This window comes from Anopheles arabiensis, chromosome 3 (genome assembly GCF_016920715.1).
Source record: "Anopheles arabiensis isolate DONGOLA chromosome 3, AaraD3, whole genome shotgun sequence".
In the NCBI taxonomy this organism is placed as follows: Eukaryota; Metazoa; Arthropoda; class Insecta; order Diptera; family Culicidae; genus Anopheles; species Anopheles arabiensis.
The window spans coordinates 6,835,134-6,862,831 of NC_053518.1; the positions used below are offsets into that span (position 1 = coordinate 6,835,134).

Below are 27,698 nucleotides of genomic sequence, written 5' to 3' on the forward strand. Positions count from 1 at the left end.
AATCACCTGCACTAACAGTGCATTTAATATAGCAGAGATTTTCTAGAAAGAAAGAGAGAGAGAGAGAGAGAGAGAGAGAGAGAGAGAAAGATAGAGAGCGAGAATGAGCGAATTAAAACTGCCTTTCTGGCCGTGAGATGTTGAAAATCGACGAAAATAATCCACCAACGGTGGCGAGAGCATGAATCGACGAAGAGAAGGTGCTGCTCTCCGTCGACCCCATAGACGTTCTCCAATGTTATGAAAGTGTTACATACAAACCGACAGTGAGCGCAAGACGAGAGACGACCGCTCTAGTGTGAAGCAACATTAACCAGAGCTTGTGGAGAATGTGTACAAGTGAACCAAAAAAAAAAAATTAAACTACATTTCCTACACCACCGCCACGATGCGGGAGTAATTGCGAGCGAACTGGAGCGATGTGTGAAAATGAGCCGGGATAAACAAGAGAGCGTCCAAAATGTCCGTAGTAATAACGCCACTAGCGTAACCGCTACCAGCAGCTGCTCGCGGGCGGGGAAAACGGGCGCGATGGGAAGGATATCAACCCGCGCCTACCGCACACAAACTTCCCGGTTGATGACTGGTGTGTGTGTATGTGCGCTTTTTTTCGCGATGGAAATACATTGTTACATTAAGTACTGACTCTACTCGGGTAGGAAGAAGCTGGCTGTAGAGGTGGGTGGAAAAACATCAAAAGAAGAGAGCGGACACTCTACCTCGAAAGGAAAACTCTCTTTCTCTTCCATCGTGGCGCGTCGCGGGAAAGAAAAATCGGTACGAAACATTACACGGAGAGCGGTTGCTTGATGTATTTCGGCGTAAGGGATTGTTATGTGTGTGTGTTTTTTTTTTGTGCTTTGCCGTCGTTCTTCGCCTACACGAAACAAAAGACTTTCGGTGGGGCGCTCGTTTTTTTTTTGTATGAGACGGAGGGCGTGTAACTGACGCTGGAATTTAGATCCCGTGGCCGTTCGTCTTGGTGGCACACAAAGAGAAAATTTGCTCAACAGATAGCGCGCTTGGGATGGAAAGAATGCCGAGCGGGTTTTTGCGTTTGTTTCGTTTTGTGTTGTTTTTTTTTTTGTTTCGTTTTTAAGGGTACTAGCAGGAAGTGTCATAAGTTTGGCACACTTTTCAACAATGTTTATGCGTGGTTGGAAAATATTTACTTTCATGCTAGGCCTTTTTTGCTGTGTCCTTGCAGTGAAAGTTGCCAGTAAAGCGCAAACTTCCGTTTTCCACTAACTGGGACGCTCATAACACTCGAACGAGCTTTGAAGGTTGGCATGGCACGATGAAACAAAGCGCTCAACTGTTGCAAACCGTTTTAATTACTTTGTGTTGAAATTGTTTTTAATTGTGAAAATTACTATCTTGCTATCTATGCAAATAAATGGCAGTTGAAGGGCTGTAGGTTCTATCAAAATCAATAATAAATGATTCATTTAAAATATCTTTGCTCAAGAAGTAAGCTCTTGATCAGAAATGCTTTCCACGAAGTATACAAACACTTCTAATTGCAATAAAACCTACTGCCCTTGACCCTACAATCCATTCGAGCGTGTTGAATGAACGTTTGTGATCTACTGGCTTATGCTAACACCAGCTCTTCTACATGCATATCCAAAATCAACTAGCAAATAGCCACTTACCTAGGGCTAAGCCACCCTTGACTTTGGCCATCTCGTCGTTGAGAGCGGGAGAGAAAACGAAAAAACGAGCGGAAAAACAGCTTTCCGGTAATGATTTATTTTTGGCTCACCTGTTTCCCGTGGCCAATAAGCCACCGTTACGTTTGCTTTCAACAACACACTTGTGTGTGTGTGTGTGTGTGTGTGTGTGTGTGTGTGTACTTCCAAACAAGCCACCCGCCGGAGAAAACGACCTCCATGCACGCGCTCGTCACACTCGCTGGTAAATGAAAACCACCTGCCCTACTATCCACCAGGAAATGGTTCATTTTGAAAACCGGTCCCGATTCCGCCGCCGGAGCTTCCGGAACTCCCCGGTTCCGGCTCACACGACGATGGCTTTGGGGTTGAGATTTATTACGGCCGCGTCCCCGTCGGCGCAAGATTTATTGGGACAGGTCCTGCTTTGGCTTCGGTACGGCTTCACCAAACGCGAGGGAGGCGGAGGAGGAACCAATTCAATATGGTGACAGAATTGAAACTAAAAAACAACAACGAAAGGAAAGAAAGTCATGTTGACACAACAAAGTACACATACACACACATATGGGCTCACACATGGTTACAATGTACACATATCTATACACCAGTCCCGGATGGTGGTAATATTTCCGGCCCGGTGGCCTGGAAAGGGAGTATGACTGTCTGAAGTGTCCTGATTTACACTCATCCTAGGAAACACACCAACAAAAAAAAAACAACAACACACATTTTAACGAACGGAAAAAACGAACGGAAAATTTAGTGATTGGAAAATGAGAGCGAAGCGAAGGAGAAAAACGAAGCGCCAAGAAGCAGCAACAAACGACGAACGTGCAACAATTTTCCCTTTCAAACATCTTCCGACAGCTCCGTTCGGGTGGAAAATGTATGGCAATTTGTGTTCCGACGGTTTTGTACCTTTTTTTTGTTGTTGTTTTCATGGTCTCTTCTTTCACCAATCCTTCGCAAAACTTAACGTGTGTGTGTGTGTTAGTTTGGGTTGTGTTCCTTTGTTTCCTGTCGAGGGTAGGGATTATTTTTAATAAAATAAGATATACGATAATGGGGATAAAGTGCGCGAAAGCGTGATGGACGCTACGCACCATTTACATCCCCAATACGCGCACGTGTTACATTTATTTTCACGCCCGCTTCCCTGCCAGTGTGCTTATCTGTCTCTTGTTTTATAAACCATAAATTTCAGTTCAACCGTTACAAAAAGCATCCCTGAGTACGAAGCCCTTTCTCCTGTAGGGAAATGTGTCGACATCCTATTGTAAGCAGATAATCATCTTTAAGAGCGTCTTAATGATTTGAAGTATTTTGATTGGCATATTTCTTCCCCCGGCTTGCCGAATCGGTGCTGTAATGTTGGCCCTCCGTAATGTAAATGCCTCCCGGCACGCTTTTAATTTAAATTAAACGAAACGAATCGTCATCGGTTAGGCAGTTCCTTCCCTAAGTTCCCCTAATGGGGCGGCTGCGGTCCCTAACCTTTTGCGTGAAACGCACTTACGTCGCTAACCTTGCATGCTGGCCTGTCTTTCTTTCTTTTTTTGCACACCAAACGACATTAGATATTAATTCGCGTAGTTCCAATTGCCCTCCAGGGGAAGGGGGAGAGATGTGAGCGCCAGTTCCACGGAAACAGTGAGCCAAACGGAAAATGTGACCCAAAAGTATGGTCAAGGAAATGGTCCGTTTATTGACCTTGGGAGGGCGGGCGAGATAATGTGCTTCTTCATATGTGTGTGTGAATGTGTGTCTGTAATACTCTGAGAGTATTTATGTGTGTGTGTGTGTGTGTGTGTGTGTACGTGTGTGTGTGTGCTTGTGCGATTGGAAAGGCAAACACAGTGTGGGAAAAGAAAAGCTCCCGGCTCACTTTCGGTAAATAATTTATTCCCTCGTGGTACGCTAGCGCCGGGGCCCGGGCCGAAGGCTGAATGCTGCTTTATGCCCTTTTTGTGTATTGATGTACCGCTGTGGCCGAACCAAAGCAGCTATTGAAGTGTGTAGGTTTGTGTGTGTGTGTCTGTGTGCGTATCGGTAGACCACTTTCCTCTGTCCAGGTTTTGCCTTCGGGGGGTTCGGTAAGGGCGTTCCGTTCCGCAAAGGAGCAAAACTTTCACTAAAAATTGCTGCGAGGCGGACGAGTGGCGAAGTTCTGCTTCCCGCCCGGACGCCCGCGACGCTCCCTGGAAGGACAATTTTCCCGAGAATGCTGGAATGCGAGAAACAGTCCGAAATTGTTGCTTTAGCTTTTTTTTTGTTCATTTTGTAACTTAAAAGGGAAGCAAAGATTTGGAGCGTTTTAAAATGTAGAGCATTTTTCGCAACTAATTCCAGTGTTGCGTGCATTGTAACTGTAAGGAAATAGAGTCGTTCTGGATGAAGAATGATCCTTGAATGATGATTAAAAATCGTTTCATTGAGTTTGTGGGTAAAGAATCTAATTATAAATTATTTTTTTTCAGCATTACAATCCTGAGTCTATTTATAAAACTGTCCTTGCGCAAACATCTTTTCTCAGCATCGTATCGTTCAATAATGCTAAAGAGCATAAGATTCTTAACCTAACAAACAAATAAATCTTTGCAAGCGTATGACTCAGCACACTCTGTAATGCATCCTTCTAAGAACAGTTCAAGATTATTTATTTGTCTACAGCGACGCCTCCGAACAAAAAACAAGCAATAACGTAACCCAGACAAGTTTAAAATTTTCAAACTACACCATCAGCGCTCAACCGATTCCAGCAAGCGAGCTAGAGCTACCTCTTTGTTGTCTCACGTTCAACAGCGACGTGATTTCCAATCCAAACAATGGCGTGAGCTCGAGTTCGAGTGTTATTACTTTGCACCGAGCCGTGCGACGTTACATTTAAGCTGACGTTTGGAAGAAAACCCACTACATATCAAGTGGAAAATGAAGCGCAAAATGCGATTTGCACAAATGATTTCGTGTGTGTGTGTGTTGCCTTCTAGCGGCACTGTTTTGCTTCTAAGTGCGCCCTTTGCAGGACGATACACACCGGTTCCGGTTGGGTTGGCGCACTTTACCATCTTTACCATTGTTGTAAAAGCTTCCGATCCCGAAATCAATATTATTCAATTTTGAACGGATTAGGAAATACGCGGCGGGGGGAGGCTTTCTTTGTGGCAGCGAATATTTTTCTGGACCCAGCACCGTGTTGTGGGTGCTGAGGTTGGCTTGTTTTTTCGCTCTGCCGCCTGCTTGCTCATGAGAGATTTATAAGTTCGTAAAGGAGGATGCCAACACACACACACGCAAAAAAATACACGTCCATACCTAATGCGGGTGCGTTTTTCGATCGTACCCGAAAGCACAGCATCCTTTCCGTTTTCGACACACACACAAAAAAAAAACGCGTACAGGCCGTTTTGTTCGTGACTGGGTGAACACGAAACAAAATGTTTCATCTTGGCGGTTGCGAAAGAACGGCGGCGTGGCAGACAGCACTCACAAAAAAGAAGAAGCAACCACGAAAGCTTGGGCTGATATTTTAGATACTTTACATGCCTCTCGGGGCCTTGCTGAGACGTGTTTTGTAGACGCAGACCCCCACCCACAGAGAGAGGGCTCGAGACGGCTTGTCGCTAAGCGAAGGAGAAGATAGCAATCTACGCCAGGACTTAATTTGATCCTGACGGCTTCAAGCGGCCGCTGATGCAGGAAAGAGGGAGCAATGTCTTCCTTCTCTTTAATGCTCCCTTCATCTCTCCCTCTCATACACACACACACGGAGACGCATTTATTTAGCCACTCGATAAAGGCCCCGAATGGGTGGAACGGATACACCAGCGACCGTTCCCAACACGCTTTAGCCGTCAAGCTAATCCGTCCCCGTCATTCCCATCACGCGCCGGTAGCAAAGTGTTAAGCTTTATGCAGCGTGTCGCAAAACATTGACAAGCGCCAATGAGTGCCCACCTGGGAGGTTTTGGCGCATCGTTGGCAAATTCCAGCCGAAACCATTTCACAGTGCGGCAAATGGACGGAGCGTTGACGACGCCTCAAGGAATTGCTGACTTGAACGATCCTTTCGGAATTGATGAAGGTGTTAGGAGAGAAGAAGGAGGAAGGTTGAGGTGTGTGCGAGCCGGTTCGAGTCACTGACATCAAACAATTATTCTTGTAATGAACATTCACCCGGAAGAACATTCTCAATAGGTTGGTCGATTGGACTGCATTCACAAGTAATCGATAGTGTGGGTCGTATCTCGATGTAGGACAATGAAGGTGATGGCGTAGATCAATCGTGATACAAAAGGGGTTAACTGTTCACATAACCTACTCTAAACAATACTATAATTTAGTAAGAAAAGACTTTAAATCCATTTTCAATAATATTCCAAATAGCCAAGAAACTCTGTAACTCGATTTAAAGCCTTTTCTCAGAACAGAAACCAGTTGAATGTACTTGACCGGCTACCGACATTACTTTACATCCCATTCCCTGCTTTCCCTTAGTTTTCCGCATCTTCCGCATCTGCCTCAGCGGAACTGGGTTATGCAAATAAGCGAATCGACCTTTTGTTTGAGCACTGCTCAAGTGCACAGCTCGTGAACGGTTCACTGTCAAAGTGGAGAGAGAGCGAGTGTGAAAGAGAGCAGAACAAAGCGCACAACACTGGCATGCCAGCTCCATCAAAGCTCATCCCGGTGAACCTTTTTGTCAATTTGGCCCCGGTTTGCTCTTAATTTCGATCGGAATCGAATTCGTGGCTCATTCGCATGCTAATTCGATCGGTGCTGCTGATTATGCGGAAATATGAACTTAATTTGGAACGCAAATGGCACGGTGTGCCAAAATGGATGTAAAAGAATACGGCGGAACAGTACCGTGTCCATTTCCTTCTCGGAAGCATTCGTTCACATGCCGGAGCAAACATTGTTTGCTCAAAGCTTCTGGTGGTGTTGATGGAGGAAAGATTTACCCAACGGCTTATCGGAACACTTACATGTGTGTGTGCGAGTGTGTTTTTGTACACACGCTGAGATTGTATTGACATGTAATGGCTAAACAAATTATAACACTCTCAGATTAGAGTTTATGGTCTTACAAATCACCCGAAGGAAGAGAAAATGGCCACTGGATGGGCCCCCGGGCCAAATGGATCGATTCTGCCCTCCCCAGTGGACACTCATTTGTGGCTAGCTGATGGCAGCCGCGTGTAGAGTGTGCTGTGCTTTATGGCCTTCATTATCGAGTCTCATAAACATCGCACACGCACACGTCGCCTCGCCTCGGTTGGTCGCATTTCATTCGGCCAAGTATTTTTCTCCCACAACTCCAGTGTGTGTGTGTGTACGTGTGTTTGTGTGGTGGTGCTGATGCAGAAGGTGGAAAAAAGCATACGTAAAGTCGCCGTCGCCGCACACAAGCTCACATTCATTACCGCAAGCGCACCAGCCACCAGGCGTCTCCATCGATCACATGCGCAACAATCGTACCGTATCGGGAAGCGGCAAAACATCGAAAAAGAAACGCACACTCACACACACACCAAGCGGATTCGTTTCGCCTCCCAAGAAGTCCGATTATAGGAAGCTTCTCCCTCGCTTCCCCGTGGGCCCCCCTCTCCAAAATGCCCTATCGATCCACGATTTATGGTGTGTCGCGCGTTCTTTCACCCACCAAAACCGGCACGTAAGTAGCCCTCGTAGCCGCACAACCCAAACGCGCCCCGAAAGGGCAGCATCTTCAGCTGCACGGTTTCGATCTCTTACTTTTGGCCGTACATGCCTTTACGCTACACCCGGTTCCAGCAGCGACGGGGGTTGGTTTCGTTTCGCTTTTCCGTATCCTTCCCTGTCGATTAATTTGCCATCAGTGCCATAAAAGATTCATTACCACCTTGCACCCTTACCGTGCCGCGGGCACACCATGGCAAACGCGGGTTGGGTGGTATAGGAGAGTTGCTTTTGTTTTTTTGCTGAAGAGAGGCTTTTTTCCTTGCGTTGCCTGTTCTAATGTGTACAGAAAGCGCCAGGACTTTCGCTCGCTAGTATCGGTGCTGTGTCGCAATGCGACTTCTTTTGTTATTTTATCGTTGAAGCTGAGAGTGTAGGGAAAGGGGGACGAGGCGAAAGGATCAAGGTCGGATTAGTGTAACGCAGAAATTGCATGAATTTAAGCGCTTTCCTTCTTGATTCGCGCAGAATCGATCGAAGCACTGTTTTGGGAAAGCAAATTCGTAAGCAGAGATAGCAGGTGGCAACCAATGGAGTCGTCATTTATATGTGACTGTTTTTTAAATGGTCAAGAAATGTGTTAAATCTTAGATAGAGAAATAAAATGAAAGACATGATGTAAACGTGAAAAACAATGTAAAAATAATTATTCAGATGTTTCAAAATTTTCCGTTTTCGCTAAACAAAATAACGTCTTAGATCTATTCAAATTCACGCTTTATGTTTTTGATTGTTCTTCAATTGACACCAAAAAAATCATGATAAATTACTATTCAATGATTACAGCCTCGCCCATCAACCGGTTTGATCAATCAACCTTTGCAACCTGCCCAGACATATAATCACTACCGAATCGTTCTGATGTGTTTTCCCCCTTTCACCCCATCAAATAACGAGACACAATCAATGCCACCACCTCCCTACCCCCCCCCCCCCCCTGCTGGGAGATTGGCAGACAACAGTCAATGGGTTCAGAAATCACGAGACAAAAATCTTTACAACACACAAAGGAAAATTGAAACAATCTTTCACCACGACGGGCTCCCGGAAACGGACAGACGACAAAGCATCATTCGACAGAGCAGGGGGGAAAACCCCAGCAGGGTAAGAGGAGAAGAAGGTTCTCATCAGCACGGAAGGCACGTTTTTTGGGAAGAGTTTTGCTCGTAATGTTCTCCAGCGCCCAAATCCACCCGTTGCTGCTCGCTGATGCCCTTTCCTGCTGACATACAGCAATGATTGTTTATGATGATGGCTTCACCCGGGGCTTTGCTGTGACTTTCACCGGTTCTTTGTGTTCTCGCTTCGCTCACAACCGGGGAGCGTTGGCTTTCCGTTCACGGTAGCGAACCATTTTCTCGACCATTTACCGTCCGACAAATGACTTTTGCGAACAGTTTCTTCGTGGCTGGGCGTCTCATTTGCTACAGAACGCGCCCGTGTAGTGGTGAGTGTGTGGGTAATGTGAAAAGACAGTATGAAAAGAATGTTTATAGGAAGCATGGTTTGAAATAGCATTTTCTCGTGTGTTAGTAGGTCTCTTAGGTAATAAACATAACGTTTGAAAATGTGTACAGCAATACTCAACATGTGCCGATATTAATTAAACAATTTCTGAAATCTTATCTTTCGAATGTTTTTTTTCTCTTCCACTTAAACGCTTATCACACTCAGAGGAATAATGTTACGTTTTAAATAGTGATACATGTGCAGTAAAATAAAACAAAACACACAAACACAGCGAGGACATTAAGACAAGAAAGCACAGCGAAACAACATCATGAGTGCTTCCCGGAACCGACTGAAAGACAAAGACTCGGCATCCGTTTCACCCTTCACCAACGGAGCGAGCCGTACCGAAGAATCGCCATGAAAGCTGTCGGCGTTCACCGTCTACGGCTTGGTTTGTGGTTTTTTGCCGAACATTAAAACGACACGGACCGCCACGGCAAAAGGGGTTGAACGATGAAGCAGCATCGAAATGAAACATATTTAAGCTTTGCCGGGCTCCATCTCCAAGGGCTTCATTTGTGGAGTGTTTTGCTGCGGATTGCCGTGCGAGAGTGTCTGTTGATTGCTTTCTTGAAAGTGTACTGGAAGGTACTAGTGGTGTGGTCGGTGCGTCGTTCAGAAGCGCCCTTGAACGGCGTTTATTTGAAGGTGGTTTGTTGCCGTTCCGATTTCCCGGTACACCGGCCCCTTTCTTCACAAAATAAACCGTTTTATTGGTTCTAAAAATTGGTAAAAATTTCAGTCTCTTTCACAGCATCCAGCGCGTGGTTGAGTGGTTGGCATGGTAACGTTTTTCAAGCTTTCAAGTGCGACCGAAACAGTCGGGCAATAAATTCGCCCCACCAATAACCATGAAACGGTTCCGCGGAAAAAACAGAAGAAACGGCAACACGTTTTGCGTTAATGAAGGCCCCACGGTTTTGATGAACAGCTTACCGCTTGCCCTAATTTAATGATTTTTTTTTTTGGTAGGGGATATAATTCGCCACATCTCACGCAGCTAGCCAGCCAATGAGCCTACTTCCTTTCTTGAAGAGCATCCCCAGGCACACAGCAAGGCTCTTTTTGCTGTCTCACAAGAGGCTCGCAATGAAATAAGTAACGTGGCATGTCTTGCGTTTTCGCCTCGCCCAGCGCCCTTCTCCACCGAAACGACGAGTGCGAGTGGACAGCGTGAGCACGCCGCCATTTACTTTGTTTAACCGTCAGAAGCACTAAACAGCCGTCATTAATTTCCCCGGGTCGGTTTCTTATTTGCAAAATTTACGAGCTGCCGTAAAAATTGTCCACTGTCTGTGGACTGTCGTCCACTCGGCGCAACACTGCCCACGTAGGAGAGGAATCTCCAATGAAGTCTTATATCTTCCTGATGCTATTTTGCACAAACACTTTGTGCTTTTCTTGGGTATGTTTGTTGGGTATGTATAGCAGGGGAGTGTTGGAAACAAAGAAAGAGAAAAAAACAAGCGAAAGAGAGTGACTGATGCCAGCAATCACTGCTGTGAAGAGTGTCACAATATTGTGTTTTGTGGATTTCTTTGAACTAATTTACGTCAATTATTAATTGCAACAAAATACAATAACACGGCCATGATTCGTTTAAAAACGCACAAATATATTTCTGGTCTCATTCGTTTACTAAACGTAACAGCTTGAATTTCTTGACACTTACTGTTGCATTTGGCTTTTTAGTGTTGGTATCGTTTTTGTTTTAATTTGTTTAATCTCATCTTCCCTTTTTCATTACTCAAATGAAATGACAGTTAATAGGAATGAAGCACTAAACCATATCAATACAAACGTTCACAACATTCGCTCCTAATTAGCTCCGTCCGCTTGTCGATTTGAAACCGATCAGGAAATTGATTTAATGTGGTTCACAATAATTGTTGCATTGACGGGTTGTCTTAGATTGCAAAAGATTACATTAGTTTGTGACTTCCAGCAGAACATTAGAGTAGTGGAATACAGATACGAGAGTACACGCACTTACCATCCTAAACTCGACGTCATTGTGTGTGTGTTTTTTTAACCACACCTCCCACCGTGGGGTTTGTTTCTCTTTTGCGATTAAAGCTTGGGTTAATGTTCATGATTTCCTGTGTACAATTCGATAGCTTCCGCTTCTACTGCCATACAGTGATTACAACATAGTGGTTGGTTGTTTTACTCTACAATTTATCTCTAAGCTTGGCTGACCATCAATAGTAGTGGACATTTGGACACAGACGGTAAGAGTTTTAATGTTCTGTTTTTTTTTCCACTACTTCCCAATTCGTACACTTAAATGTTGGCGTAACATTCAGACATACATGAAGGTGTTCGCTTAACTTTTGTGATGCCCTACGACGAATTTGTTTCCCCTCTTCTTATCACGCCCTTTTTTGTCTGCCATCCAGCATTCGGTTTTTGAAATCTGTTTCCATTTTGATTCTACTCCGTGTCCCTCTTGCGCGCGTGTTGCCCCTTTTTTAATGCATCATCATGATTCGCTATCGTATAAAACTTTGAGCACAACAACGTTATCCAATTAAACAACTATCGTTCTAGCTAATTTACTTATACTGCGCTTGGCACAAGCCTAATGTTGCTGAACGCCGCTGACGTACGCTTTTGTCCACCAGCATTACCACAATCGTGGGAGGACCGTTTTTGTATGACAAAAACGACTTCTTTTTTCAAAATAAATGCTGCTGCTTCTACGGTCACATTTTCCCGGACACTACCATTTCCACTAAGCGTTCAAGTTACCTTTCTCTGTCATGGTGTTGCGTCGAGTGTTTTTCATTTTATTTATACTTTTACCAATGCAGCACTGTAAACTCCGAACGGTTTCTTTATGTTTTATTTTTTACTTATTTCATGTGCTTGTTTTATTTCTTATCCCTGCTTATTTCCTTCGTTTGAGTAGTAAATACATTCGTTTAAGCTCCCCCCTTTCCTTCCTTTTTCTAATTGTATTTCAACCCATCTTTTTACATTCCTCCTACTAGCTTATCCTGTTCGATTAATAGCTTACAACTTTTACGAATCTAATCAAAATCCTTTCAATGTTCAATTTCAAAGCATTTGCTTCTTTTTGGAGACTTTCCGGAATTTCTCCTCCCGAGGCAAAAGTTTCGATCCGCTTCGCTCGGACGCAAGCAAACTATCCACCGGCGGGCGGTTCAATCCGGCTCAAGGTTCATCGCCGGGCGTGTTGTTGCCGGACGCACCGCCGTTCGGGTCGCTCTGGAGGGTCACCTTCGGTTCCAGTGGGATCATTTCTTCCGGCCGGGATTCCCTTCGCTCGACTGCTGCACTCAAACGCCGAATGTCATGCCGGATGAACGGCGACGAAGGAAAAGCAGACAAAAAGAAAAGAAAAAGAGAACGAAGGTTTGGAGTTGAGTTAATGGCACACAGACGCATTTCATTCTGGCGGAGAAAATCTTGCGAAAGAATCGGCCGCCCGCCCACTCTTACCCAGCGGAACAAGCAATTTCGGCTGTAATGGTAGCAATAAATCCACATTTCCGGTCGTCGGCTGCCGGGGCTGCAGGGAGCTGAGCTGAGGGACGTTGATAAAATCACCTACGCAAAAGGAGACGGGGGTGGCAGGAGACAGTGAATGGAAAGCGTTCAAGCAGGGAGCAGGAATTTGTCGTTGGCAGAAGACGAATGGATTATTATCAGCATTATTAGCATGAAATTTGCTTGCAAATGAAGCTTAAAACGGTTGCTGTGTATGGCTTGGCTTGGAGCTTAGCCACCTTACCTTGCTGCAGTACGGCGGGTGGCTTCAGCACGGCCAGCCCCGGCACGGAGGGTCCTTGCAGGGTGAGCCCTATCACATTGACACCGTTCACGTGACCTAAAGAGGGGGGGCGGAGGAAAGATTTGTTACAAATATGTATTTTTACAAAAACATTACTAAAAAGCTATCACTGTTTCCCGCCCTTCAAGCACGGCGAAAGCTTTGAAAGCTCCAAAGCTCACGAAGCTCGAGTAAAGAGAGGGAAAAGCTCCTTCGACGCGAGCGAAAGCTTACCGATTTTCGCCCCACCGAAAGCGTCCTTAAAGATGGCGGGATGGGTCGGTTGGGTGTGTTGGTGTTTCAGCGCGTTCACCCGCCGGTTGGCCACTCCCATGTCCCGCTTCCGGCGCGGCTGCTCGACCGGCAGCACACGGCGACGCTTCTTGGGCAGCTTCGAGCGGGCCTGCAAGAAAGCGGAAAGACAACAATGCAGTGCAAGAAAAAAAAAAAAACAAAAAGAAATAAAAAGCAAATGATCACCGAATTTCACTTGCGGACAAACACACCACCGCACGCTGACCGAAGGAAGCGGGCAACAAAGTGTCCCTTTTTTTCTTCCTGCGCGAGGAAGGCCTGCTAGGATGGTTCGTGGAAAATAATCGCCACAGAAAGTTGTAGCTTTAGTGTGGATATGCCGGAAAGAGGAGCAGACGAAAGGAAGGGAGATGGACAGAAAATAATCACCAGATAACAACGTCTTTGTTTACACTGTGTTTGTTTTTCGGGGGTTTCTTCTGCATCTCGGCTTCCCCAAACTGTGCCGGTACACTGCGGAGGAAATGTTTTGCTTTTGTGTTGTGGCTAAAGGGAACAAGTTCGCGGCAAAGTGTGAACTGTCGGAGGGGTTGTTGCATGGAAAATCGTGGGCATGGAAAGTAGAGAAAGCAACCTGTCTGTGTGTGTGGGAGGCTGAACCGTGTACGATGTGTAAATTTGTGCTCCCTTTTTCGTTGAAGGGTAAATTATCTGATCAGCACAAAACACCTTTTCTAGCCCCCGGGCAGTTGTGTGTGGTGGTTAGTAGTTAGTTGGAAGGTTTGGGAAGCTTTTGGTTTTTTTTTCAATTTTCAGGCGTTTCGGTGGGTTCAGCTTTACCCCTCAGCACCTTGTGTCTGGTAATTGTTTGATAAGAAAAAAAGGGAAACGTCTGCAGTATGTTTGATAATTAAAAAGAAACTGATGATAACAACGTCCGTTGTTTTATCTTTTTCTATTGGTGTCTATACTATACTGGACTATAGTTCAGCAATTTTAACATTTAAAGAAACAATTTCACACAACGGAAATAATTGATGATAATTAATGTTAAACTGTCACGGAGCCAAACGTCCTATTCCAATGATCCCTTTTACATTGATTTTGGATTTGCTTTTTACTGTCTGAACCTTCCCAGTAGCACGCGTTTTTATTTGTGGTTAGTTAAGCAAGCGTCCCGTCACCTCCATGAACCCCATGGTAAGACGAACGCGGTGTTGTCTTTTCCGATGTCGCCAATCAGTGCGATTGTTTGTTCAGGTCTGGCCGAGGGGATGGGCTTAAATTGCTTTGCATATAAATGACGCCCTTTTTGCCCTCAGACTGGACCGACCGAGAAAAAAGAAAACACACACACACAGAGAGACACACCGCTGTAAGGATCGGTTACACATTCATATTCCACCCACCACGCGGGGTGACCCGGGCTAATCGGTGAAAGTAATCAACAGCGTATTATGCAAAATTAACAATAAATATTGTATCGCGTCTAGAGAGTGGGTGTGTGTGTGTGATGAGAAAAGTTATGTCAGTCGTAAGCGCTTTTCTTTCCCTCCAAACAACCGATCTACCTTTCAAACGAACGAGGACAAAGATAGCTTCAGAAAGCTCGTTACACAACAGCATAATAAATCGCATTTACACAATCGCTTACTAAGCGCAACAAACTAAATGCGATCGGTTCGTTGTTTTAGTAAATGGAGAAAAAAAAGAACACAAAGGAAAATATGCAACGAAAAACACACACACACAGGATAAATTTACCGCTAAGCTACAACCCATCGCCGATTGCGCAATGTTTATCTTTCTTTCTTTTCTTTCTTTTTTCGCCCTTTCCGAAGCTGTCCCGAAAGGCGAACACGGTGCACATTATGTGCGCGGTGTGAATCCTTTTTTTATATTTTTGCTTTCCACCTTCGGAACCCACCGGGTAGAGCGCGGAAGACATGGAGCCCAATTTGAGATACTGCCAGAGTCGATAAAAATTTAAATGAGAAAATTATGTAAATCGAACAAGCGCCGCCAGAGTGCGCCTCTGTCACTTGCGCGAAAGGTTGCTTTTTAGCTGCTTGGAGAAAAACACGCGCGCACACACATACACACACAAACATAAAAATGCGAATGTGGCACCTGGTGACCGAAACAGAGCGCCCGGAAAGGAGTGACAGTGGCAGTGTTGGGGCGGCAGTTTTGGCTGCAGTTTGGTAATCTTTTTCCTTTCAGCAGGAAATCATCCGTGCAGCGATAAATTCGTGCACACAAACTGGAGCACATGGGTATGAAACGGCCGCCAGCTGGGCCACGCGTTGCTGCTTCATTTGTCGTTACATCAGGAGTCGTGGAGGCGTTTTTGTTCCGCTTTTCCTATAGAAACAAAAATAGAACACTGCTCCGCCTGTATCCCTGTATGTCTGGGCTGTGGAGAGGCTGCTCTATGCCCTCGCCCTAAATCCCTGCTCGACACATCCACTTGCCAAAGCCACTCTACGGGAGCGCCGGATCAGACTAATGACGTAAGCTGACGTGTCTCTTCGTCGCCATTTTTCATCCACCGCACACGAGAAACGCTTCAAAACGCTGCACTGCTGTATCGTGAAACAAGCCAACAGGTAAATGAGCGCACATTAGCCCACGGCAGCGCTTGATGAGCGAGCAAATGAAGTGACACAAGAACGCCCGGGGATGGCATTAGTAGTCAATAGTCAAGCAGCTCTGTCTCTACCTTCTCTCTCTCTCTCTCTTTCGTGACACTTGAAAAGGACACTGTCTTGGGTGAGGTGGCTTTCAGGGCTTTCAGCTTCTCTTCAAGCTTTAAATGAGTCGGCTGCCGCTAGTCTAGAGGGACTAGTTGCCCAGCGTGACCCCGCCAGCGGGACGGGTTTTATGCTAAAATAACCTTGAGCATGTGGGCTGCCGTGCATCATGCTTGAATGTCTTTCAAAGTGCTCCGAACAGCGTGCAACTGTCAGGCGGGGCGTTTTGTTTGATCAACTTTCCCCAGCACGGCCAACTTCGGGGTTGGGTTGAATGGTTCGAAAAACAGGATGAAGGACCTGCTATTCCCTTTTTTCAGTGTTTCGGCTTTGCTGAACGGGTTTTTTTTTTGTAGCTGGATCCATTTGTGTCCCTGAATCCATTGAATCCTTATCGAATGGAAAGCAAATTGGAACAATCTCTCGACCGGGTAAACGAGCTGTCAAGCGCAGTTAATTAGAACGAAACTGTCCCTGTGAATTGAGGAGAGAAAAAAGAAGCAACAACTAACGCTGCATTGTGCTGGAAATTGTGTGGGTTTTGGAGTTTGTCATTAGCAGATGTGAGGTGCGGTAATGCGAGTAGTTTTTGGGGAAGTTTGTGTTTTCAATTGGAATGGCAATTTATTGTACAATCTAACGGGAAGAGGAGATATTCAATTTATGGATGCATGAAAAGTTTCATGCATAAATACATTGAAAAGCTCCAAACACCAAGCGATTATTAACATTATTTTAATAACTCTTTCTACGTTGCATCTTCGTAAAGATCCAACAAGTAGATCCAAACGAAAACTAACTCCTAAATTGCCTTCAATGCAGACTGTTACCTTTATGATTCATTTATTTGGGCCAATTTCTGCCCTCCAAATGAGCGAGAAATGTTCTCCCACCACCAACGAACAGTCCTCTGCCAACCCCTAGCACGTCCAGCAGGAGGATCATTTATCACACAACCGAAAGAAATTGGACGCGCCGATAACTCACGGCTGCTGCCACACTTCCCAGACCCAGACGGTCCAAGTTCACGATGGGAAATTTAGAACCATCCAGCGACAGGTACATAAATCATAGCTGACGCGACGGGAGTGGAACATAAATCTACAAATTAAGGTCAAGATTAAGACAATATTGCTCTCTTAGCTTGTAGAGGAACTTAGCCTCAAACCGGTCGAACTTAGTGATCCGCCGTTTAGAGCATGATGAATATGGCGCCATTAGAATGGATGAAGCATCTGGAGGGCAGGGTTATTGAAAAAGCATAATTTTGATGTATTTCTGTAATGATTTTCTGCAGAAACGACCGACCAGAAAAAGGGGGAAACCAAACCAAGACATTCCGACCGAACGGTAAGACAATAAAGCAGTAAAACCAAGCCCGTGCCTCGCACCCCGACTACGACAATGGCGATGAATCTATAAGCGATTTCTCACCCGACCGCATCTGGCACGGGGGATAAAAGTTTGGCTCGCCAAAGTTTTGCTGCGAACTGAGACTCCGCATCCGTTCGTCCGCTATCCCAAGATAATATTTCCGCCTCGGTGAAAGTTACGCTGAGCCGCAGCTTTTTCACTATCTCCCAAGTGGGCCACTCTCCGTCCATCTGGCAGCAGCAGCAGCAGCCGGAGCAATCCGTACCACAAAGTCTAGTCTCGCACAAACTTCTAGGAAGCACAAGAATCAAAGTCTGCACTACACTGCTTCGTGCGTTCCTGCGCCGGCAGCAGATCGTGAAGTAAAGTTATCACTATGCAGAATTCTTTCGCACACTGCTTGCGCAAGAAAAAAACTTTCCCATTTCTTCAGACCCCCGGCGGCCATTTACTTACACTTTGCGCCCTGCTGCATGCCAAACATGGATCATTGAGTGAATGGTTTTGTGGCAGCAGTAGCAGCAGCAGTCAGAAAGCCAGCCAACGGTGGCCCAGACGCTCCTGATAGTTTGACAAATTTGCCTGCTCTGCCGTCTGCATGACCGCGTGCATTCCCAACGGCGGGAGTATTAAAGCCGTTAATCATCACATCTCCCAGTGGTGCTGGTGGTGGTCAGTGGCTCAAGTGCGCAACGGAGAGAGAGCATTGAACAGAGTGTCAACTTTATCGGTTTGGAAACATCGACACCGACCGGGGCTCATCGTTCACTTCCTGCCCTTGGTGGTGAGGCTTTTGGAATGTCTTTATTGCTTTTTTCGGGTGGATAAAATGCGTTTCACCGATCAACAGGAAGTTCGTTCCGGAGCAACAGCCCTTTTTCTGTTCCGGAAGGTGCCGGAAGAGCCTGCGCCACAAGGCTTGGGATTTTCCTGCGCCCGGGGTTTTGTGGTTGTGGGGTAACACTCAGGGTTTTGTTTTCTACTCCTGCTGCTGCTGCTCCTGCTTCGTTGTGAGTAAAAAGTTCAGTAAAGCTGTACTCGGTCATAAATCGTACCTAACAAGCATTGGGCTCGTGTCATCCCGCAAGCTTTTCCGCGCACTGAAAGGGAAAGGGGGCCAAAAACATAACTTTTACGTTTGATGATGAGTTTTGTTCGGGCATTACCTTGCCGTGGCAAACACTTTCCATGGGAGATGAGAGAGAGAGAGAAAGAGAGAGAAAAAAGAGCTTACGCCAGAAAGCAACCAAAAATAACCGCCCGACCCATGACTCGAATCAGAAGTTGTTCGTTATGGGTGATTGATGAACGAACATGTTTAGATTTTCCCACTAGCGATAAGGATTGGCACGGTGGATGGGAGGATTCCGCCTTGCCGATGTAAATATGCGATGAGCTCTTCCAGCCAGTGACCTTTGTACGTAAATTTGATGCTTAGGTTGAGAGACACGTGACACGAGACACGAGACATGCATGTCATTTTTTTATGGTAATAGGCAATTGAGTGGAATGAAATCTTACTTTGGAGATGGTTGAAGTATTTTTTCCTATTTGATTAGAATAACATAAGAATTTAATCGTATTTAGAATTGAATTCATTTTATCATTTTATCATTTTAGAATTGAAAAATCGCTTTAGAAGCTTATTAGAAATTTCTAATAATATTTTCGTCTGTATTTTTTACCTCGAATTGATTACTTCACGTCATTATTAAAATCTTCAAATAATTCCACGAAAACCCCAACTATAATCCATCTTCATTTTCGGTAATACGATCGTAAAGCGGGCAATTCCACATTCATAATTAAAGCGAATAATTAAAACCCGATCTTACAGGCTCGGCTCGACGGCCGAGGAGCTGGTGCTCATTAAATTTCCCATCAAATCGGCGAACCACCACCACTGCCATCATCCCCATACACTCACCTGTGTGTGCGAGTAAAACATGGAGAAATTGCTGACAATAACGGGCACGGGCAGGGCGATCGTCAGCACACCGGCCAGGGCGCACAGCGCACCGACGAACATGCCGACGTACGTTTTCGGTGCCATGTCGCCGTACCCGACCGTGGTCATCGTTACGATCGCCCACCACAGCCCGAGCGGGATGCTTTTGAACTGGTTGTCCGGGTTGTCCTGAAAGAAAAAAAAAACGAAAGGGCAAAGAGAAGCAGAGGCGGCTTTATAATGAGTAAAAGGTGTGAAAATGAATAAATACATGGGAAATGAAATAAAACACGGTGGGACGGAATGGTAATGCGCGAATGTTTCCGAGAACAAACCGGGGTGACCTTTGTTGTTTCTGTGGGGGGCATCGGATAAGACGGGGTGCGTGGTGACACTAAACTCTTAAACATGGCGTTAAATCCTGCGTCCTTGGGTACGAAAACAAAGGCCCCGAACGCATAATCCTTTTTGGCACGTACTGAAACCCCGCCGATAAAAACAACAAATCACTCACTCGATGGTAAAGTACCTTTTTTTTTTTTGCATGAAGGGATCGGTCAACGATTACTCCCAAACGCACCCATACACACGCTCTGTAATGGACGTAAATGATTTTTACTCATCCGTATCATTAGCCGGGCTTTACGATTTAATCTTTAATTATGCTTCCGGTGGGAGGCGAGGGCTTGAAACATCGAACCTGCTCGCTGGAACAACGTTTCGTGCTGAGAAGGATGAGGGAGAAAAAAATGCAGAGTGCCAGCTGCAAAACTTTCAAACTGGCAGATTAACGAGCTTTCACAAAAGGTCAGCAGAAGCGGGGGGGGGGAGAAAAAATAACACAAACGACGTGGAGCTTTCCGCTTTTTAAACGAACTCTTGCTGGAGCGCTCCGCACAAAGGGCACTGTGAAGGATATTTTAACCAAAACCACCCGCTTGATCCTTGTACCGTGGTGAACACACCGGCCCCCGGATTGCCGCTCACTTAATCGGCTGACACAAAATTCAAATTAATTTACCCTAATCAACGTAATCTCGAACCGAGCGGGCAAATCTTTCTTTCACGCGCGCTCACTCTCACCACCACCACCGTGCTCCGTGTGGACAGATCATTATTTTAAGGAACTCCACCGTCATCGTACCTCATTTGTATTCGTCGTGTTTCGCTCGATTTTTCGCTCACTCACGCACCATGGCAACCTGCGAACGGACGCCACTTCTCATTAGCGACATCAACTGGCTGCCATCGACAACAAAAGCGGTACACCGGTTATTTGTGTGTGTGTGCCGTCTTTCCATCTTACACACCCACACGACGCACATCAATCCCACGCATCCATAGTAACGGGTTGCCGAACGACCCATTGTACTTGCCGGTACCCGGGGAGATAGTTTTTCCATCAACAAAGCGGTTCCGTTCGTAGCAGGCGCTACACGTGCTACCGCGCCATGGTCAACCTACGCAACTTGCACGCCATTAAAACGCAAACGCTAGGAAGGAAGGAGCGCGCAGCGAAAGGGGTAGCAAAACCATAAAACAAAAACTTTATCTCATATCGGCATCCGATTGGTCCCGGGGCTAGCGGAGTGTGTTGTGTTGCTGTGTGCAAAAAAACCGGTCGTTAACCGGGTCGTTGATGGTGTGTGTGTGTGTACTGCCTCTCTTTGTTTCGTGTGTCTGCGACTTTGGGGCGGAAAGCGCGAAAGCACATTCCCAGCGTCAAGATGAAGCATCTCTCGCGTCCGGTGGAGCAAAGTTGTGAGTAGTGAGGTTTTTCAACCAGCCAGCCAAAGATAAACGTGAAATATGTGGTCGTATGGAAAATTACATTTCTGCTGCATTATGAGCGTGGTGATGATGGTGATGATGATGAAGAACAATAATGCTGCACAATTGGAGCGATTTGTGGGCTGGCGGTTTAACGGCGTTCTATGTGGAGAGGCAGCATAGAAGCACTTAAATGGTTTTTTGGTAGAATGAATTGTTATTTCTGCTTTTAAATTTCATGGGGGCGTAAATATAATGGCTAAATCCGCTTTGGCATCACAGAATCCTTGCAAGTTTGCTGTTTGGATTAAAAATTCCTCGAAAAAGCTGGATATTGCAGTTTCTGTACTATATTTTGTTCCAAAGAAAACACCAAAATTTGACTTTATAGTGTGAAATTGATCAATAGCATTCCAAAAGAAATGTTCCTAAATTTGTCAATATTAAGAGAATGAAAACTCTTAAGTATGTCTATGATGCTTTAGTTAAAATATTCTCTTTTATTGACTCAACTTTCATGCCTTTCTTTATGCTTCCTCAACGAAAGAATCATTCGCCAATAAACGATTTTATGATGTAAACGTCTAGTGCTACTTTGGGAACAATGTTATGGTCGATCATCATCATTAAATACAGTATTAAATGTCGATTAGACCTTCCAACCGGGAGCCACGTTGCCAAAAACTGGCTCACGCCACGAACCTGAACAGTAAATAATTAGCAAAATCGTTTACGCTTCATCAACGCGTTTCAAAAGCCTGAAGTTACACCGGTTTTTAAAGCCTCTCTAGTGTAATTGAAACAGGAATTTGAAGACTCTCCACGCAACACCTTGCTCTTCCAAGCGGTCGGTGAACGTTAAATTAATCTATTATAGTTAAGCAACACGGCAAGCAGCAATTAATTTGAACTTTGCACCCTCACCCGAGCGCCCGATTTTCCCAGCAATCGATTCCCATGCTGTCGTTCGATTCCTTGAAGTGTTTCAGCATTAACACCAGCGCTGTTTACGGTTGTTCACCTACCCGCCGCTGCGCTCCGTACTTATTGTCGCAAGCAATTGAGATTACTTAAGAAAACTGTCAAACATCACCATTGTTTGCCAGACTGCTTATTGAGCTGTTCATCAGCATCGATTCTGGCGAATTTCTCCAAGCAGACAAGGCACCACTTCATTAGGCATGCTTCCGCACCGAAGCATTCCGAGGGACGCTTTACCCGCTGGATAAACACAGTGTGGAAAAGGCAAAAGAAAAGATCCATTTTTTTCTCACCCGTCTGTGCTTTAGTTTCGCTTTATTTTATTTCCCGCAGCTTCCCGTGCGCAATACGGTCTCGGCTTCACCACGGGTCGATGCGTTCAGAATGGAACTCTACAGTTTATTGCCTCCATGCATAACCTTCAAGCGGTGGCGCACGGAGCAGGGAAAGCCGGCCGGGAAAGAGTTCGTCTCGTCGAATCCATTCGGACACAGAGTCAAGGCTCTTGCGGGCACTGCAGATAAAGCCATCGAGCGTAGTTATGAAACCGGATATTGTAATGCGAGCCATGGCAGCGCAAAGGGGAGGAAATTTTTATGCTCCGTCTAGAGGCCGCTGCGTTCGAGTCGACATTCGAGCCAGCTGTGATGATTGGAACTTACGAAGCGAATGCTTCTCCCCCACACCGCACTCACCGGCTAACCATAACAACAGGTCATAATCACAAAAACCAGACACATCGCAGCGCGTGTATCCGGTGGAACGTACGCGCGCACAAGCAGGCAGCCAAACATCATCCACAGTCGTCCCATTTTCCCAGAATCGCTCAACTGTGGATGGTGCGGAGGGGGCTTTTTAAGGTAACATCTTGACGCAAACAGTCCCGCAATCGCACACTCCCGGGAGACACACTTTGTGCTTGCGTTCAATGGCATTGTGAGGATTGTTTTACGCGTGCTTCTGCCGCTTCTCCCGCTACACACCCGTGTGTGAGCACTTACCTGCAGCTTTTCCGCGTAGTACACCAGGCTGGCAAAGACGACGATGCCGAGCACGAGGAAGAACACCAGCAGCGTTAGCTCCCGGGCGGACGCCTTGAACGTGTGGATCAGGATGCGCAGGCCGGGCGAGTGGCGCGTCAGCTTGAACAGCCGCAGGATACGCACGATCGAGAACGCTTCCAGCAGCCCCGTCTGCTCGCCCATCCGCTGGCAGACGTCGGTGTAGAAGCTGAGGGTGGCCGCCAGGTCGATGATGTTGACGGGCGATTTGATGAACTCGAAAATGTTGGGGGCCACCTGGAAGTGGGGAGATGACACAGAAGGGAAGAGAGCGGGTCAATGAGTTTGCAGCACAGGGCAAAGCTGCATGTGTCAAGCACAATTATGTACGCTCAAGTGGGCATTATGGACGAAAATAGCTATAGCTCGTATGGGGTTGGGCGTTCGGGAACATACGGCAAGTGACACATTGATTGCACAGGAACACAAGTGCTTCGTTCAGTATGACTGCACGGTTTTTTGCAGCACAATCGGTTGGTGAAAAACTAGAAAAGCTATGTTTTTGCCCCAGCATGATTGGTTTCAAATCGAAAAAATCAATCATTGAAATTAATTTTGATTCATTTTGAATAAAATAAAATCTATTAAGCACCATGACTGTAAAACTAAAAAGGGGTGTTTGTAATGCAGAATACATAATATCAGGGTTTTAAGTATGCAGCATGTAGTAAGCAGCATTGAAAGCGCCTGAAAGTATGCATTTTACAGTACAATCCCCACAAAAGCTTTAATCAACACTGTCAATTACGCATCGTTCAGCACAAGCACGATGATAAAAATAAATGCATTCATAACGATTGAAATTAAATCGCGATATGAAATGGATACAGACCCACCAAGCTCACGCATATCATGAGCCGCTATCAAATTGAAATTTCCTCCACGCTCCCCTGCACACTCCTTCCGTTCCATTCCGACAAATGGCTAAAATGGCACTGTAAAATTAAATTTGCATTAGTTGCATTACATCGATCATCGAGCACGACAAAGCCAACCCACCGTTACCCACCTTTTACCTCTAAATACTTCACCACCATAATCGGGGGCACACACGACGCCGGCTCAGGGCTTAATTTATTCGATTTTAATTAGCATCATTTCGAATTCAAACACCATTTCACCGTAAACCACAAAACAGTGGGCAAAAGGGTAAACGGTTCGTCCACCCAGGTCGGTCGTTTCGTTGTTCGAGGATGGGCAAGAAGTTTGTGAATGGTCATGAATGTTTGATGTACTAAAACAGCTTTAAAGTGTCACCGTGGGAGGCCAGCAATCTTTTGCGTGGAAGGTGTTACAGTACGGTTGATTGAATTATGACAAAGATAACTGCTGATCCCTTTTTTCTTGTTGCGAAAAAAAGGGAATTTGTTTGCATTATAGTGCTGACTGCTCATGTCACTTTAGTTGTGTGTGCAGTGTATCCATTCAAATGTGCGAAAAATATGTCATGTTTAGCTTATTAATCCTTCTTTTGGCTCCAACAGCACACATTCGGTTTGTTTTCCCTCGTCGACTAACCAAGATCGATGACAAGGCCACATAACACAACACACACACACAAAAACCATCATAACCAAACGCATAACAAACGTGCGAGCATACGTTACACATTCCGCTGTGGCTCTTCCTCCCAAAACAGGACAACATTCCCGAGGAAATGCTGCCTCGGCCGTCGTACGTAACGCAAAGTCGATATTTCATAAGCTGACATAAATACCACCACCAAACCCTGCTCGGCTGCTCTCCTTCCCACACACACACACAAACATCCAGCTTCAGTGTGTTTCAGCATTCCGACTGCCGAACTACATATCTGGCCCTCCCCGAAAGCGTCCTTCTGCTTCGACACCGAAAACCGACCAAGGCCGACTTTAACCTCAAGGCAAACGCGTAAATGATATTTATTTAAATTTATAGCATTTTCTGTTTGCTGCAGCCTTCCAAGCGGGGAGACTTACACACCGTGTATGGGGAAGCTGGATAGCATAAAATTAATGTGCACTAAGAGACCTGGAGGCTGGGTACTCGTGGCACACTGCTGGAGTAAGAGTTGACGTTGTTTTGTAGTGAGGTCAACGGAGAAAAAAAATGGCTGGAAGAAGTAGTTTTAAAGGACCTAAAGATGCCTACATAGCTCGACATTTCTGAAGATGTTCCACCGAAGTTCACTTTACTAAGGATAATCATTTTCTGGTTTATCATTACAATGGCTGGGTTGTCAACTTCTGACTTCACGAAACTATGATTTTTAGCTAAACTCATTTACAGATAAACAACTTTTACCAGCTATCTGATGATTATTTTGACAACCACTGGCAAACTGAAACGGTTGACAAAACGAACAACTTTAACGTTAAGCTGTACCAGCCGAGCTGTACGAGCACGACCGGACACGACGTACATCCCCGGTAAGCAGATGTTAATGTCAGTCCGATCCATCGTCACGATTACGAGGGGTTACGACGATTACGTGTATTTAATTCCCATCCTTCCTGTGATCCCCGGAACGATGCCGGAAACCGGGCAAAGGTACAGTGAGACGAAGAAAGCTCAAATGACGGTACTCGATCCGACCCGAGCGGCTTCCTGCGACCTAGTTGGCACCCTTGGAGAGCATCACCCGCTCGTAACCGTATCGTCACGATAGTTAGGTGTCATTTGGTGTCATTTGGTGTCATTTTAACCCACAACCTTATCCCGCACATAAAATAAGGGAGCAAGTGAGCGGCCGAGAGTGGTGTTGGTGCTGTGTTGCGCACGTGCTGGAAAGACATATGCTAATAGTGGATGATGGTGTAATGGTTGTTGTGAACCTCCACTCTATTGCAAGGATTAACGTTCCACCAAGTTTGTGAACCTGGTGTGAACTTTAATCTCCCATCATGCATTCATTTCGCACCGCAGCTTCTTAACAGCAGTTCGTTTGGGACGGTTTTGGTGGTACTTTACAATCGACAACTGTTCATTAATCAAACCCCTTTATTTGAGGGTTGCGTTTTGCTGACTCAGAACCTTCATCATTTTGAGGGTTTTTTTTTTTTTGGAGAGGAGGTTGTAAAAGGCACTCACGGGATGAAAGTTCAAAGTTGATTGATGGTTTACCGACCGATAATGATTGAATGAGGATGCTTCGAGTGCCCTCTTTCCGTTTGCTGCTTCATTAGAACGTTACAAAAGGAGCTTACACAGAACGGAACCATTACAGATTGTTTTTTTCTACACGCACAAGATTACCTAAACGCAGTGGCGTACACAAATGTTTCCTTATCATTAGAACAAACTACTTTAAAACAAACAAATCCTGATGAGATGTAAGTTCATCACACCTCAAGCTAAAAGCACTACTGCCGTGTCTCATTTGAATATCTCAACCAGAAGCACTCCTACACACACACATACACACTGCCCAGGGCAGTAGTTTCAGTTGCAGGGTCTAAGGGCTTCCCCAACCCGGTTGCCTAAACAAAACGAGTAGTAATGAAAGGAAAACATGTCTGCCAACAGAGAAATCTCGACCAAACTAAGCCTGGTGGTACCGGACTCAATCTTGACGGTGTGTCCTGGGTGGCATCCTGGGTGGCAGGATGAATGTCAATGTTTATCCTGTATCAAAAGAAGCCCCACAACTGTGTGCCCCATCACAAGGCGAACGAAGACATTCACCATTGCACAGTGAAAGGACGGCTCGAGGACGACGACGATGAAGCCTATCATTAATCTCGTGCAGTCGTCTCCACAGGACGACAACCGCTCCACGCTGGTAACATGGGGCTTCGATACGATTGGCATCATTTATGGTGCTTCTGTGGTGCGTGTGCGTGTGTGGGAAGAACGATGTGCGTAACTCGATTCAATCTGCATTTGAATGGTGAAAGTGACGCCAAACTTTCGGTCCTTTCCACCCGAATGGAGCAAGTTTCGTGCGTGCGCGAAAAAAGTGATTACACGATCGATTGGATCCATAAAAACCAGCTGGGTTTGGCGGTAACGATCTGGAAGAAGTGACCGTTTACGAGGGTTTTTTGTTTGTTTGTTTGCTCGCGTGAAGCTTTCCCTTCTTTGCATTCGAAAATGACACCCAAGCACATTGGCTTCAGCGTTTTTTTTTTTGTTTTTTTCGAAGAAACGATTCTTGTTCCACCGCCGCTCCATTACTTACCACCAACCGAACGGTCAGCTCGATGATGAACCACACGTTGCAGACGAGCTCGACGTAGAAGAATGCTTCGTGCGGCTGACCGTACGTTTCCTGCCAGTTCTCCACGATGCTCGCCCCCTTGCCCGAGTTCATGCGGTAGGCGCTCGAGACGATGCGTCCGGTGCGCTGGGTGGTCGTTTCCGGCCGGGTCGGTGATGCGGAATGGCTCTCGGTGGTGGCACTGGTGGTAGTCGTGGTGGTGCTGGTGGAGCCGGTACCGGTACCGGTGGGCGCACCATAGTCAAGCAGCAGCTCGTCCAGCCGGCCATGGTCAAGCAGCTCGTCCAGCGTGGTGGGCAGTCCGTCCGGCAGCACGCTGGCACTGCCGTTGGTCGTGATGTTCAGGATGGCCGGAATTTCCACCCGCAGCCCCGGGTGCGTCTTGAGGCAGAAGGATATCACAGAGATGCAGATGAAGAACACCGATATGCCAGCGACAATCTGTACAAATGCGTGAGGGATGGCAATGACATGAGGCAAAAGTTAACATGTGTGGGCTAGAAGTTTGTAGGACAACACGAAAGTTGGATTTTACTTTTAGACAGTTCTCGTTAAGCGCCTTAAACTATGCAATGTCATTTTTTCTCCTAGATTAAGAATCAGTTTCACTCCTGAAACTATGCAATGTTTAATACATTTTTCACTTACAACATTAT

The 27,698-nt window shown here is 45.9% G+C and overlaps 1 protein-coding gene across 4 annotated transcripts in view; it reads right to left on the reverse strand.

Annotated features, from left to right (window-relative positions):
- Nucleotides 1-10,497: 10,497 nt before the first annotated feature.
- The window catches only part of LOC120903129 (potassium voltage-gated channel protein Shaw-like), a 50,892-nt gene continuing 33,691 nt past the window's right edge, over nucleotides 10,498-27,698 (reverse strand). For 3 of the 4 annotated variants that reach the window (XM_040312367.1, XM_040312365.1, XM_040312364.1), the window contains 7 exons: nucleotides 27,004-27,483; nucleotides 22,785-23,081; nucleotides 19,012-19,221; nucleotides 12,937-13,105; nucleotides 12,664-12,759; nucleotides 12,372-12,479; nucleotides 10,498-12,202 (listed from right to left, as the gene is read on the reverse strand). In XM_040312367.1, the coding sequence (XP_040168301.1) occupies nucleotides 12,084-12,202; nucleotides 12,372-12,479; nucleotides 12,664-12,759; nucleotides 12,937-13,105; nucleotides 19,012-19,221; nucleotides 22,785-23,081; nucleotides 27,004-27,483 (1,479 nt within the window). In that variant the 3' untranslated portion in view covers nucleotides 10,498-12,083. The remainder of the gene's footprint in view (nucleotides 12,203-12,371; nucleotides 12,480-12,663; nucleotides 12,760-12,936; nucleotides 13,106-19,011; nucleotides 19,222-22,784; nucleotides 23,082-27,003; nucleotides 27,484-27,698) is intronic. The other variant, XM_040312368.1, reaches the window with a different exon arrangement.